The following is a 14,507-nucleotide window of genomic DNA, read 5'->3' on the forward strand; positions in this document are numbered from 1 at the left end:
CTTACAGTACAAGCCCTTAACCAACAATGCAGTTTTAAGAAAAATACCTGTTAAGTAAAAAAATTAGATAAGCAAAAAATAAGAAATTAAAGAAAAAATAATTAAAAAGCAGCAGTAAAATAACAATAGTGAGGTTATGTACAGGAGGTACCTGTACAGAGTCAATATGCGTGGGCACCGGTTAGTCGAGGTAATTGAGGTAATATGTAATGTAGGTAGAGTTATTAAAGTGACTATGCATAGATAATAAACAGAGAGTAGCAGCAGCGTAAAAGGGGGGTGGGGCAATGCAAATAGCCTGGGTAGCCATTTGATTAGCTGTTCAGGAGTCTTATGGGTTGGGGGTAGAAGCTGTGTAGAAGCCTCTTCGACCCAGACTTGGAGCTCCGGTAACGCTTTCCGTGCGGTAGCAGAGAGAACAGTCTATGACTAGGGTGGCTGGAGTCTGACCATTTTTAGGGTTTTCCTCTGACACCGCCTGATATAGAGGTCTTGGATGGCAGGAAGCTTGGCCCCAGTGATGTACTGGGCCGTACACACTACCCTCTGTAGTGCCTTGCGGTCAGAGGCCGAGCAGTTGCCATACCAGGATCTGAGGACCCATGCCACATCATGCCACATCTTTCAGTCTGAGGAGGAATAGGTTTTGTCATGCCCTCTTCACAACTGTCTTTTTGTGCTTGGACCATGATAGTTTGTTGGTGAAGTGGACACCAAGGAACTTGAAGCTCTAAACCTGCTTCACTCCAGCCCCGTCGATGAGAATGGGGGCGTGCTCGGTCCTCCTTTTCCTGTAGTCCACAATCATCTCCTTTTTCTTGATCACGTTGAGAGAGAGGTTGTTGTCCTGGCACCACACGGCCAGGTCTCTGACCTCCTCCCTATAGGCTGTCTCATCGTTGTCTGTGATCAGGCCTACAACTGTTGTGTCATCGGCAAACTTAATGATGGTGTTGGAGTCGTGCCTGGCCATGCAGTCATGAGTGAACAGGGAGTGCAGGAGGGGACTGAGCACGCACCCCTGAGGGTCCCCTGTGTTGCGGATCAGCGTGGCGGATGTGTTGTTACCTGCCCTTACCACCTGGGGGCGGCCCGTCAGGAGGTCGAGGATCCAGTTGCAGAGGGAGGTGTTTAGTCCCAGGGTACTTAGCTTAGTGGTGAGCTTGAGGGCACTATGGTGTTGAACGCTGAGCTGTAGTCAATGAATAGCATTCTCACATAGGTGTTCCTTTTGTCCAGGTGTGACAGGGCAGTGTGGAGTGCAATAGAGATTGCATCATATGTGGATCTGTTGGGGAGGTATGCAAATTGGTGTGGGTCTAGGGTTTCTGGGATAATGGTGTTGATGTGAGCCATGACCAGCCTTTCAAAGCACTTCATGGCTACAGACGTGAGTGCTACGGGTTGGTAGTCATTAAGGCAGGTTACCTTAGTGTTCTTGGGCACAGGCACTATGGTGGTCTGCTTGAAACATGTTGGTATTACAGACTCCGACAGGGAGAGGTTGAAAATGTCAGTGAAGACACTTGCCAGTTGGTCAGCGCATGCTCGGAGTATACATACTGGTAATCCGTCTGGCCCTGCGGCCTTGTGAATGTTGACCTGTTTAAAGGTCTTACTCACATTGGCTACGGAGAGCGTGATCACACAGTCGTCTGGAACAGCTGATGCTCTCATGCATGTTTCAGTGTTACTTGCCTCAAAGTGTGCATAGAAGTAATTTAGCTTGTCTGGCATGCTCGTGTCACTGGGCAGCTCGCGTCTGTGCTTCCCTTTGTAGTCTGTAATAGTTTGCAAGCCCTGCCACATCCGACGAGCATCGGAGCTGTCTGTCGCTGTGCCCTTGAGGAAGGCACATCACCCAAGTTGCACTTTAATAATAACTTTAATAATGTCTACATATCTTGCGTTACTCATCTCATATGTATACAGTTGTGGCCAAAAGTTTTGAGAATGACACAAATATTAATTTCCACAAAATTTGCTGCCTCAGTGTCTTTAGATATTTTTGTCAGATGTTACTATGGAATACTGAAGTATAATTACAAGCATTTCATAACTGTCAAAGGCTTTTATTGACAATTACATGAAGTTGATGCAAAGAGTCAATATTTGCAGTTTTGACCCTTCTTTTTCAAGACCTCTGCAATCCGCCCTGGCATGCTGACAATTAACTTCTGGGCCACATCCTGACTGATGGCAGCCCATTCTTGCATAATCAATGCTTTGTGGGTTTTTGTTTGTCCACCCGCCTCTTGAGGATCGACCACAAGTTCTCAATGGGATTAAGGTCTGGGGAGTTTCCTGGCCATGGATCCAAAATATTGATGTTTTGTTCCTCGAGCCACTTAGTTATCACTTTTGCCTTATGGCAAGGTGCTCCATCATGCTGGAAAAGGCATTGTTCGTCACAAAACTGTTCCTGGATGGTTGGGAGAAGTTGCTCTCGGAGGATGTGTTGGTACCATTCTTTATTCATGACTGTGTTCTGAGGCAAAATTATGAGTGAGCCCACGCCCTTGCCCCGATCCCACAGCTGAATCAACTTTAGGAGACAGTCCTGGAGCTTGCTGGACTTTCTTGGGCGCCCTGAAGCCTTCTTCACAACAATTGAACCGCTCTCCTTGAAGTTCTTGATGATCCGATAAATGGTTGATTTAGGTGCAATCTTACTGGCAGCAATATCCTTGCCTGTGAAGCCCTTTTTGTGCAAAGCAATGATGATGGCAGGTGTTTCCTTGCAGGTAACCATGCTTGACAGAGGAAGAACAATGATTCCAAGCACCACCCTCCTTTTTAAGCTTCCAGTCTGTTATTTGACCTCAATCAGCATGACAGAGTGATCTCCAGCCTTGTCCTCATCAACACTCACACCTGTGTTAATGAGAGAATCACTGACATGATGTCAGCTGGTCCTTTTGTGGCAGGGCTGAAATGCAGTGGGAATGTTTTTTGGGGGATTCAGTTAATTTGCATGGCAAAGAGGGATTTTGCAATTAATTGAAATTCTTTTGATCACTCTTCATAACATTCTGGAGTATATGCAAATTGCCATCATAGAAACTGAGGCAGCAGACTTTGTGAAAATGTATATTTGTGTCATTCTCAAAACTTTTGCCACGACTGTATACTATATTCTATACTATTCTACTGTATCTAAGTCTATGTCGCTCTGACATTACTCGCACATATATTTATATATTCTTAATTCCATTCCTTTACTAGATGTGTGTGTATTGGGCATATGTTGTGAAATGATCTAACAAGATATTACTTGTTAGATATTACTGCACTGTCGAAGCTAGAAACACAAGCGTTTCGCTACACCCGCAATAACATTTTCTAAACACTTGTATGTGACTAATACAATTTGATTTGGATATAGTGGTATAGACTGGTCGTGACCGGTCTCACAGTCCAGTACTGTAAGTAGCGGTGTATGCACCTGTTATTTAGTTGCGATCCGCCAATAAAAAACTCAAAGAAGAAGAACAAGGGACCCCCCCCCCCTCCGTTTAACGTCATCAGTCTGCGACACTGCCTTTCTAAACAGTATAAGACCCAACTCACATGTCAATGCGTGCAATTTGTATGTAACTTTTGGATCTTTACGAAGTGGTTTTGAACACTTTAGAGTTGTACATTACATTGAATGTTGTTACTAGAACATTGTCAATAATGAGTTCTCAAATCACTTGTGTTGGATGGGTAAAGCGTGGCGTTTCGAAGGAAACACCAGATAAGGTAAGTAGCTAGCTAAATTGCCAACAAGACAGAAATTCTTCTGTGGTGTTTTCATTAGTCGGATTCCGTTGCAAAACGGAAACCGTTTACTCTAGGAATCTAACTGAAGCGAACGAAACGGGGAGGGACCTACCAGAATTTGGCCAATAGAAACTCTCGTTTTGTTGCAAAACGTATTATTCGGAGTAAACGGTTTCAGTTGCAAAACATTTTGCAACGGAATTCGATTAATGAATACACCCCAGATAGCAAGCTAGTTAATACGTTCTGTTGTAGTTACAGCATTTATAATAATTCATGCAAATAAAATGAATGGCAACAGCTAGGTAATGTCTGTTTTAACTTGTTGCCACATTTTGTTACAGGTGGAGTTGAGCAAAGAAGAATTGCAACACATTATAGCAGAGGCAAAAGAACAATTGGGGTTGGTGGAGTTTTTGGATGACTTACTTGACATAACTTTTTTTGTTTATTTGGAGGGCTTCAGAAAAGAACACTGACCTGAGTGGGACTATGAGACTGAAACTGCTATTCAAACTCAGTCAATATAGGATATTAATTGAGATGTGTAGCTAAATGTTTGAAATACTCATTATTTATGGACCCGCGAAGTGACTCAGAAATAATTTCCTCAGTGGTGGGGGTTTCATCAAATCAAACGAGTTAAAAATTAAATTGACCCCAACATTATAAATGGTGATTTCTTTGAACTCTTGTTCAGGATTAGCAATTAATGTATTTGTGTCAATGTAAACTCAGCAAAAAAAGAAACGTCCTCTCACTGTCAACTGCATTTATTTTCAGCAAACTTAACATGTGTAAATATTTGTATGAACATAACAAGATTCAACAACTGAGACATAAACTGAACAAGTTCCACAGACATGTGACTTACAGAAATTGAATAATGTGTCCCTGAACAAAGGGGGGGGGGTTCAAAATCAAAAGTAACAGTCAGTATCTGGTGTGGCCACCAGCTGCATTAAGTACTGCAGTGCATCTCCTCATGGACTGCACCAGATTTGCCTGTTCTTGCTGTGAGATGTTACCCCACTTTTCCACCAAGGCACCTGCAATTTCCCAGAAATTCTGGGGGGAATGGCCCTAGCCCTCACCCTCTGATTCAACAGGTCCCAGATGTGCTCAATGGGATTGAGATCCGGGCTCTTCGCTGGTCATGGCAGAACACTGACATTCTTGTCTTGCAGAAAATTACGCACAGAACGAGCAGTATGGCTGGTGGCATTGTCATGTCAGGTTGAGCCTGCAGGAAGGGTACCACATGAGGGAGGAGGATGTCTTCCCTGTAACGCACAGCGTTGAGATTGCCTGTAATGACAACAAGCTCAGTCCGATGATGCTGTGACACACCACCCCAGACCATAACGGACCCTCCATCTCCAAATCGATCCTGCTCCAGAGTACAGGCCTCGGTGTAACGCTCATTCGTTTGACGATAAACGCAAGTCCGACCATCACCCCTGGTGAGACAAAACCGCGACTCGTCAGTGAAGAGCACTTTTTGCCAGTCCTATCTGGTCCATCGACGGTGGGTTTGTGCCCATAGGTGACGTTGTTACCGGCGATGTCTGGTGAGGGCCTGCCTTACAAAGGGCCTACAAGCCCTCAGTCCAGCCTCTCTCAGCCTATTGCGGATAGTCTGAGCACTGATGAAGGGATTGTGCGTTCCTGGTGTAAGTCAGGTAGTTGTTGTTGCCATCCTGTACCGGTCCCACAGTTGTGATGTTCAGATGTTCCGGTCCTGTGCAGGTGTTGTTACATGTGGTCTGCCACTGCGAGGACTATCAGCTGTCCGTCCTGTCTCTCTGTAGCGCTGTCTTAGGCGTCTCGCAGTACGGACATTGCAATTTGTTGCCCTGGCCACATCTGCAGTCCTCATGCCTCCTTAAAGCATGCCTAACAGGCTAACTACACCACTCACTAGCGCAAGCGTTGCAAAATGAATTTAGAAATCTATATTATTCAATTATTACACCCACTGCTCGCGCGCGCCAACGAGCGTCTGCATTGCCAAGCGCTAAAATAGAAGTCAGTTCTCTTTGTAATGCAGATTGCGATGCAAGTCCTGCCTCTCCCATCTCCTCATTGGTTTATAGAAGAAGGTACCCACGTGCCATCTCCTCATTGGTTATACCCACGTGGGTGACTAAAAGACGAATGAGGTCAATGGCGGTAATGCACCTAATTTATGAAAGTTGCCAATCGCAATATAAGTCCTAGAAGGAGGAGAAATGACTAGAAACGATTCGGTTGACTGTTTTATGGGTGGATTAATTGCATTTCAGGTAAAATAACAACAACATTTTTATATCCCAGAACAAATTAGCTAGCAACAGCAAGCTAGTTAACTAAATTGCCATAAATGTTTAATGCTTTTCGACCTGTCCCCAAATTAACGTAATTGGTTCAGAGTTTGTTTTGATATTTTAACCTGCGTATCGTGATCTTTGGCGTGGGTGGACAAAATAAATGTATGCACGATGGCACACGTGCGCAGCCGGTTTGGGTTCCGTGTTAGGCACGTTCACTCAGATGAGCAGGGACCTTGGGCATCTTTTGGTGTTTTTCAGTCAGTAGAAAGGCCTCTTTAGTGTCCTAAGTTTTCATAACTGTGACCTTAATTGCCTACCGTCTGTAAGCTTTTAGTGTCTTAATGACCGTTCCACAGGTGCATGTTCATTAATTGTTTATGGTTCATTGAACAAGCATGGGAAACCGTGTTTAAACCCTTTACAATGATCTGTGAAGTTATTTGGATTTTTACGAATTATCTTTGGAAGACAGGGTCCTGAAAAAGGGACGTTTATTTTTTTGCTGAGTTTATTTGTGTTTACTCAGTGAACGCATAGGTGAAGAGGAAGAGGATGAAGGCATGGCCAGCGGGCAGGAACAGAGTGACGAGGCAGAAGCTGTTCAGGGACAGGAGCCAGAGCAAGATGAAAATGAAGCAGGAAGGGAAGAAGCTGATGAACTAGCAGAGTATGGTTTGGATAGATATGACGAGGAAGACGAGGGTAAATATAGTTTCAGCATCTGCTCTCAGATTATGTCTGATCTTAAATTCATGGGTTATCTCTGTTTGTTAATATGCCATGAGGACTGTGTTAATCACTGTTTGTTTTTTTCCCAAATAACTCTCTCTTACTGTTCATCTTTTTTTTCTGGTACAGTGACTGCCAACCTTGGTGACAGCCTTGCCGGCCTCACAGTGTTCAGCACCAACGAGGAGGATCCTCACATTACCATCAAAGACACAGTGAGTCCAGGGCTATGTGCCAGTTCAGAGTGATGAAACATCTCACCAGTCTGGTTTGGTACCAACTAGTAGTGCATGCCAAGCATATCACATAAAATATGTTTTGTCGCACACCGGATAGGTGCAGTAAAATGTGATGTTTTACAGGGTCAGCCATAGTAGTACAAATTGGGGTCAAGTGCCTTGCTTAAGGGCCATCGATAGATTTTTCACCATGTCTGTTTGGGTATTCGATCCAGCGACCTTTTGGTTACTGGCCCAACCCTCTAACTGCTAGGCTACCTGCTACTTAAAAAAAATCCATATTGTGATGAATAACCTAATTGATGCGATACTGATAAATAGAAACAATACGTTTATAATGTGCACCACGGTGTTTTTTAAATTTTTATTATCCTTTAAACTACTACTACTAATTTGATTGTTGTAGCCATCAATTGTCCCATTGAACAAACTTATTTCATTTCAAACTTCACATTTCTCTAGTTTAGGCTACTTATCGTAATAAATGATATCAGCAAAATGCCTGCGATAAGTGGTTGGTGTCGATCATTTTCGGTTTATCGTCCCAGCTCTTCATTTCTGGTAATTCTGTGTCGTTCAGACTTAGTTATCTTTTCTTTGTGTCTCAGGACCAGTATGAGCGAGAGGACTTTCAAATTAAGCCCAATGATAACCTCATCATTTCAGGCAGAGCAGAGAAGGACTGCTGCAACCTGGAGATTCACGGTGAGTTACAGAGACTGTTGTTCTAACTGGCAATTTGACTCTCAGCTTAGACTTACTTGTGTAAAACTCCTGCTTCACAGCATCAAATAGTATCAGTGTAGACATAGTGAGTGTACAAAACATGCTCTTTCCATGACATAGACTGTCAAACAAGCGATCATAGCTTTCATCTGACGTCAAATCCACTTCAATCAGTGTAGATGGAGGAGACGGGTTAAAGAAGGATTTTTAAACCTTGGGACATGGATTGTGTATATCTACCAATCAGAGGTTGAATGGGCAAGACAAAATATTGAAATGCCTTTGTACGGGGTATGGTAGCAGGTGCCAGGCGCAATGGTTTGTGTCAAACTGCAACGCTGCTGGGAATTTCATGAACAGTTTCCCCTGTGTATGAAGAATGGTCCATCACCCAAAGGACATCCAGCCAATTTCCCACAACATGGGCCAGCATCCCTGTGGAATACTTTTGAAACCTTGCAGTGTCCATGCCCTGACGAATTGAGTCTGTTCTGAGGGAAAGGGGGGGGTTGCAACTCAATATTATGAAGATTTCCTAACATTTGGTATACTCCGTGTACATGCCAGTGTAAAAACAAAGGTTTTAATTCATGTATTTATTTGCCTCTGCACAGTATACAACTCCGAGGAGGAATCCCTCTATGTTCACCATGACATACTCCTGTCAGCCTATCCACTGTGTGTGGAGTGGCTTAACTTTGACCCTAGTCCAGAAGGCACAGGTGAGTGAATTCACTTTTTATAGTGTTGAATGGATTCTCAGATTTGACTTTGAGTTAAGCTCAAACAGCAGTTAATCACAACCCGACTCTGCGAAATGGACATTCAATTCAGAGTTTTCTCAGTGTATAACATGTTTTTTTTAACTTCACATTAACTCCATCCGTTTGTACAGGCAATTATGCGGCTATAGGAAACATGACACCGCAGATCGACGTGTGGGACCTGGATGTGGTGGACTGCCTAGAGCCTGCCTTCACCCTGGGGAGCAAGAAGGCCTCCAAGAAGAAAAAGAAAAGCAAAAAGGTCATCTTCCCACAAGGACTTGGATGTGGTAGTTTCTACTGTTATGTTTATGGTGTTGGTGTCTCCTCACTATGGCCCGTATCCTAACATGCAATTTGAATTTTTAGGCTGCAGCAGAGCCAGTGGAAGGTCATACAGACGCTGTACTGGACTTATCCTGGAACAAACTGGTCCGGTGAGTCATATTGGGAGTTGTCCCCGTTACCCCTGACCCCTAGCCCCAGACCTTTCCACTCATGTCAGTGTAACCACACAATCACAATGTCACTTGTCACAAACCTACCCTCCACCTTTACTCTGAGTTTCTGTGTGTTGCTTCTCTTTTCCACAGCAACGTCTTGGCCAGTGGGTCAGCCGACGAAACCGTGATCCTGTGGGATCTGGGACAGGGTAAGCCGGCAACAACACTGCGCAGACACACTGACAAGGTACGTGTATCCAGTCATCACAGCCTGTTTAACTTCCCATAATGGACCTACTGTAAATAAACAAAAATACAATGTGAAGTTGATTTTGGATGTAGCCTCGCCTGCTTACTTGTAATGTTGATCTCAAACATTAAAGTCAAGTCCCTTTTAGGTTCAGACGTTGATGTTCCACCCCTTTGAAGCTCAGACCCTGATATCAGGATCATACGATAAGTATGTCCAATCTTAATCTGTTACAACCTCTGAAATTGTCAAATTAATTGTCATCTCCTGTATATAGGAGGTCGGGATTGTGAATGTACAAAACTAACAAGTCTTAACCGGTGTCTTCTTCCTCTGGCCAGGTCGGCAATCCTGTATGACTGCCGCAGCCCGGACAGCAGCCATCGCACTTGGAGGTTTAGCGGGCAGGTGGAAAGGGTCGCCTGGAACCACTTCTCGCCCTGCAACTTCCTGGTAAGCTGCCCTCTTGCCACCTCTCACATAGCATATTGGCTAACTTTCACATGGAAAATGCTCGGTGCACTTTCCTGTTTCCGCTCTCACTGATGTTTGGCGGTGTTTTAGGCGAGCACAGAGGACGGCTTTGTTTACTGTCTGGACGCACGCTCGGACAAGCCAGTGTTTACGCTAAGGGCACATGACGGAGAGGTGTCAGGTGGGTGTGGTCAGAGGCCAATTTCTGCCCCTACTTCCTCTAGCCCCTACCCATTCATATTCAGAAGTTAAAATACTGGATGAGTACTGGTACACAAACATGGCATTCAAGGTCAGGGGAACAGAATTGAAGTCAGTTGTCTCTGGCCCTGTAGGCTTGGACCTTAGCAGCCAGATCCGGGGATGCTTGGTCACCTCGTCAGCAGACAAACACGTCAAGATTTGGGACATCTTGGGGAACAAGCCCAATCTAGTTCACACCCGGGACATGAAAATGGTAACGATGGTTTCTCTGTCGCTGTAATCATTGCCATGTCATTGCAATAAGCTCCATCATGTTTCTGTCTAACAGCGAATGTTTGGATGTGTGCTGTTAATGTGGCTGTTGCGGTGAAATGCTCCCTTTCTGTTGATAGGGGGTGCTGTTCTGTGCAGCGTGCTGTCCTGACATGCCCTTTGTATATGCATTTGGAGGACAGAGGGATGGCCTGCGGGTTTGGGACATAAGTGATGTGGCAGCAGGTACAGTTTCAATTTCATTACCTTCTGCTCTAGGCCTGATAAGGAGCTGAGTCTATCAAGCCGAGTCTATCATGTATTTTATTTTTGTTCCAGAAAAATATAGATATTTAGAATATGACAACTAGCCTTTACACTTTTTAATCAATCAACCAAATGTATTTATAAAGCCCTTTTTACATTAGCAGAAACCCAGCCTAAAACGGCAAGCAATGCAGATGTAGAAGCACAGTGGCTACAAAAAACTACCTGTTCAATACAGAGGGATAGTATTGCTCTCCCTCTGTATTGAACATCTATTTATTATGGGCTTTGACTGTAAGTTTATTTAGCTATCATCTCTCCTGCTTGGTAGTAGAGTCATGGGTTTGTATATCTGTGTGTCCGCTTGGTCACTGAGGTGGTAGATCAGTAGCTGATGGTTATCAACATGGTGTGTTTGTGTGTACGTGACCGAGTATGTTCACTGACTTTCTTTGCGTGCTGTCTCCAGTCGCTGAGGTGTTTGGCAATCGGGAGCGGTTGGTGGCAACCACAGCGCCTGAGGCATCCAGCAGCACTTCCTCCACAGCAGATATGGAGCTTTCCTAGTGAGCCACTCTGGACCAACTTCCAATCAACATAAAGCGGCACCTTGGACTTACACACAGAGATCCACATAGCCAAAGACTTTGTCAACCTGGGACCAAGAAGGCACTTCAAGAACATTGCCAGAGCTGTGGATGGACTTTCTCTCTTCAAACTTTTCTTCTAAAACAGATCTCCTAATAGTTAAGCGCCACATAAATATTTGTTTTGTGAGCTAAAATGTCTTTGCAACAAGGAAGGTCAATATTTATCTGAATGTATATGTCAAAATAATTCAATAGATATTTGTTTTTGACTAGCAATCAATGAAATAACTATTGAAATGTGACTTTGAAGGCACAGGTATCTGGTTTAGTGTCATCAATGATTATTTGTGCAGGACTTTGCTAATCTTGGCCTTTCCTCCCCACCCAGAATAAACAATGTATTATGTCAGTGACATTCCTGCGTTTTGTTAAATTAGAAATGTGTGAAATCTGAAATACCTACTCAAACATTTACTGAAAGGCCCATCAGGGAAAAATACAGATTTGACCAACTTGTGAAAAATATACAGTACCAGTCAAAAGTTTGGACACACCTACTCATTCCAGGGTTTTCTTTGGTTTTATTATTTTCTACATTGTAGAATAATAGTGAAGACATCGAAACTATGAAATGACACATCGAAGCATGTAGTAACCAAAAAAGTGTTATACAAATCAAAATATATTTTGTATTTGAGATTCTTCAAAGTAGCCACACTTTGCCTTGACAGCTTTGTACACTCTTGGTATTCTCAACCAGCTTCATAAGGTAGTCACCTGGAATGCATTTCAATTAACAGGTGTGCCTTAAGTTAATTTGTGGAATTTCTTTCCTTAATGTGTTTGAGCCAATCAGTTGTGTTGTGACAAGTTAGGGGTGGTATACAGAAGATAGCCCTATTTGGTAAAAGTCCATAGGGCAAGAACAGCTGAAATAAGCAAAGGGAAACGATAGTCCATCATTCCTTTAAGACATGAAGGTCAGTCAATGCGGAAAATTTCAAGAACTTTAAAATATTCTTCAAGTGCCGTCGCAAAAACCATGAAGCGCTATGATGAAACTGGCTCTCATAAGGATTGCCACAGGAAAGTAAGACCCAGAGTTACCCCTGCTGCAGAGGATAGGTTCACTGCACCTCAATTGCAGCCCAAATAAATGCGTCACAGAGTTCAAGCAACAGACACAGCTCAACATCAACTGTTCAAAGGAGACTGTGTGAAATCAGGCCTTCATGGTCAAATTGCTGCAAAGAAACCACTACTAAAGGACACCAATAAGAACAAGAGACTTGCTTGGGCCAGGAAATATGAGTAATGGACATTAGACCGGTAGGAAATCTGTCCTTTGGTCCAAATTTGAGATTTTTGGTTCAAACCGCCTTGTCTTTGTGAGACGCAGAGTAGGTGAACGGATGATCTCTGCATGTGTAGTTCCTACCGTGAAGCATGGAGGAGGTGGTGTGGGGGTGCTTTGTTGGTGACATTGTGATTTATTTAGAATTCAAGCATGGCTACCAAAGCATTCTGCAACGATACACCATCCCATCTGGTTTGTGCTTAGTGGGACTATCATTTGTTTTTCAACAGGACAATGACTCAACACACCTCCAGGCTGTATAAGGGCTGTTTGACCAAGAAGGAGAGTGATGGAGTGCTGCATCAGATGAACTGGCCTCCACAATCACCTGACCTCGATCCAGTTGCGATGGTTTGGGATGAGTTGGACTGCAGAGTGAAGAAAAAGCAGCCAACAAGTGCTCAGCATATGTGGGAACTCCTTCAAGACTGTTGGAAAAGCGTTCCAGGTGAAGCTGGTTGAGAGAATGCCAAGAGTGCTAAGCTGTCAAGGCAAAGGGTGGCTACTTTGAAGAATCTATAATATAAATAATATTTTGATTTGTTTAACACTTTTTTGGTTACTACATGATTCCATATGTTTTATTTCATAATTTTGATGTCTTCACTATTGTTCTACAATGTAGAAAATATTAAAAATAAAGAAAAGCCCTTGAATGAGTAGGTGTGTACAAGCTTTGACTGGTACTGTAGTAAATCTGATATTTGAAAAGGAAAGGACGCCAATCTTTTTTTATCATACGCATGTGTTTGAGGAAGCTTTTATCCGGGAATTGAGCATTACCAGTTCTATAACCAGTGGCAACAGAGACGGATCCTCCTCTCTGGGTAGTCTGGCCAGTAGATGGAGTGGTCTACTCCAAAAATAAACACACTCCCAGAAGTATCCCTCCAGCGATACTGGACTCGAGTCACTGGCACTGCCCTCAGCAGATGTCTCTGTTGAATGATGCGGCACTGGGGGCAGCTGGAGTGGGACGACCGCACCATCCGCCGTGAGGCTGCGTTGACCTCTTCCACAGAGAAGGTGCTAATGGGACACACCTTTTGGCCCAAGCCATGGTGGAGGATCTCCCCTATGGCATGGGAAATCCTCTCCTCTGGGATGCCGCCTGGGACATCTAGCAGGTACCTGTCGACATGACAGCGGTAGTCCACCCGCAGCTCTTTGAAGTAGCACAGCTGACCATTTCCCACGCACATCTCACAGCAAACCCGGCCCAGGGACATGCAGGACATGCAGGGCACCATCTTCTCACCCTTACACTCTCTACAGGGCTTTTTGGTGCCCCTGCCTCGCCCATGGCACACAGGGCAGCGCACCCTAGTAGAGGCACAGCAGGCCTTGCACATAACCCACTTCTGCTCCTGGCAGTAAGAGCACCCGGTCACTCGGTTTGTGTGAATCAGCCTGTAATTTAACACCTGGTTGTGGAACATCTTGGCAGGGGTCACAGGCACCTTCCAGGGTTGTGGCTCCTGTACTTCCCCTGCTGATTTTGGAGACACTGGTGCTTTGGAAGTTTTGCATTGCGGTTCAAATCTTAAGCACACAGACCTGTGCTCTGTAAATGTTTCCAGTCTGTAACAGTATGCAACCTCATGGGTTACGCCAGTGATGACCATTCCTCTGGCTGCAGCGGGTGAAAGGAGTGGTTTGTTTCGCACCCAGTCAACAAGAACATCACGGATCGTCTGTTCTGGCAGAGGAGACAGGGTGAATGGGTTAAAAACCTCTGGCTGAAGTTTCACTGATACCTTTGCCTTCCCCTCCTCCATTGGCGGTGGAACTGTGGAGTACTGAGATGGTTCCAGTATGAGGTCACATCGGTAACCCTTTCGATGTTCAGTTGCCATTATATGGAGGTTAAGAGCAATGCTGTTACTTGAGTTTCATGTTAACGAATTAGCAAAATGTTCAAATCCCATTCTTTCTCAGTTTACTCTATTCCAATTCTAAAATGATATTTATGATGTCATAATGCATTTATACAAATATGATAAATACTTTTTCCCCAAATACATTTGACAGTTAAACTGTCCCAGTTGTTTGATTTTTGTATTTTTACTTTGGCTTTACTAAAGAAAAAGGATTTGTTCATAAAGGTTTGTACAGCGAAACAAACATGTAGGGTT

At 44.0% G+C, this 14,507-nt stretch overlaps 1 protein-coding gene across 1 annotated transcript; it reads left to right on the forward strand.

Moving 5' to 3' along the window:
- The first annotated feature begins 3,525 nt into the window (after nucleotides 1-3,525).
- LOC139533867 (periodic tryptophan protein 1 homolog) lies at nucleotides 3,526-11,430 on the forward strand. Its single transcript, XM_071332317.1, has 15 exons — nucleotides 3,526-3,744; nucleotides 4,110-4,168; nucleotides 6,604-6,779; nucleotides 6,936-7,021; nucleotides 7,654-7,750; nucleotides 8,386-8,493; nucleotides 8,667-8,797; nucleotides 8,905-8,972; nucleotides 9,129-9,225; nucleotides 9,377-9,438; nucleotides 9,570-9,681; nucleotides 9,793-9,883; nucleotides 10,038-10,159; nucleotides 10,299-10,404; nucleotides 10,895-11,430. Exons 1-15 carry the CDS (start codon nucleotides 3,679-3,681, stop codon nucleotides 10,990-10,992), a joined length of 1,479 nt encoding a protein of 492 aa, XP_071188418.1. The 5' UTR covers nucleotides 3,526-3,678; the 3' UTR covers nucleotides 10,993-11,430.
- The last annotated feature ends 3,077 nt before the right edge of the window (nucleotides 11,431-14,507 follow it).

This window comes from Salvelinus alpinus, chromosome 11 (genome assembly GCF_045679555.1).
Source record: "Salvelinus alpinus chromosome 11, SLU_Salpinus.1, whole genome shotgun sequence".
NCBI classification, from domain to species: Eukaryota; Metazoa; Chordata; class Actinopteri; order Salmoniformes; family Salmonidae; genus Salvelinus; species Salvelinus alpinus.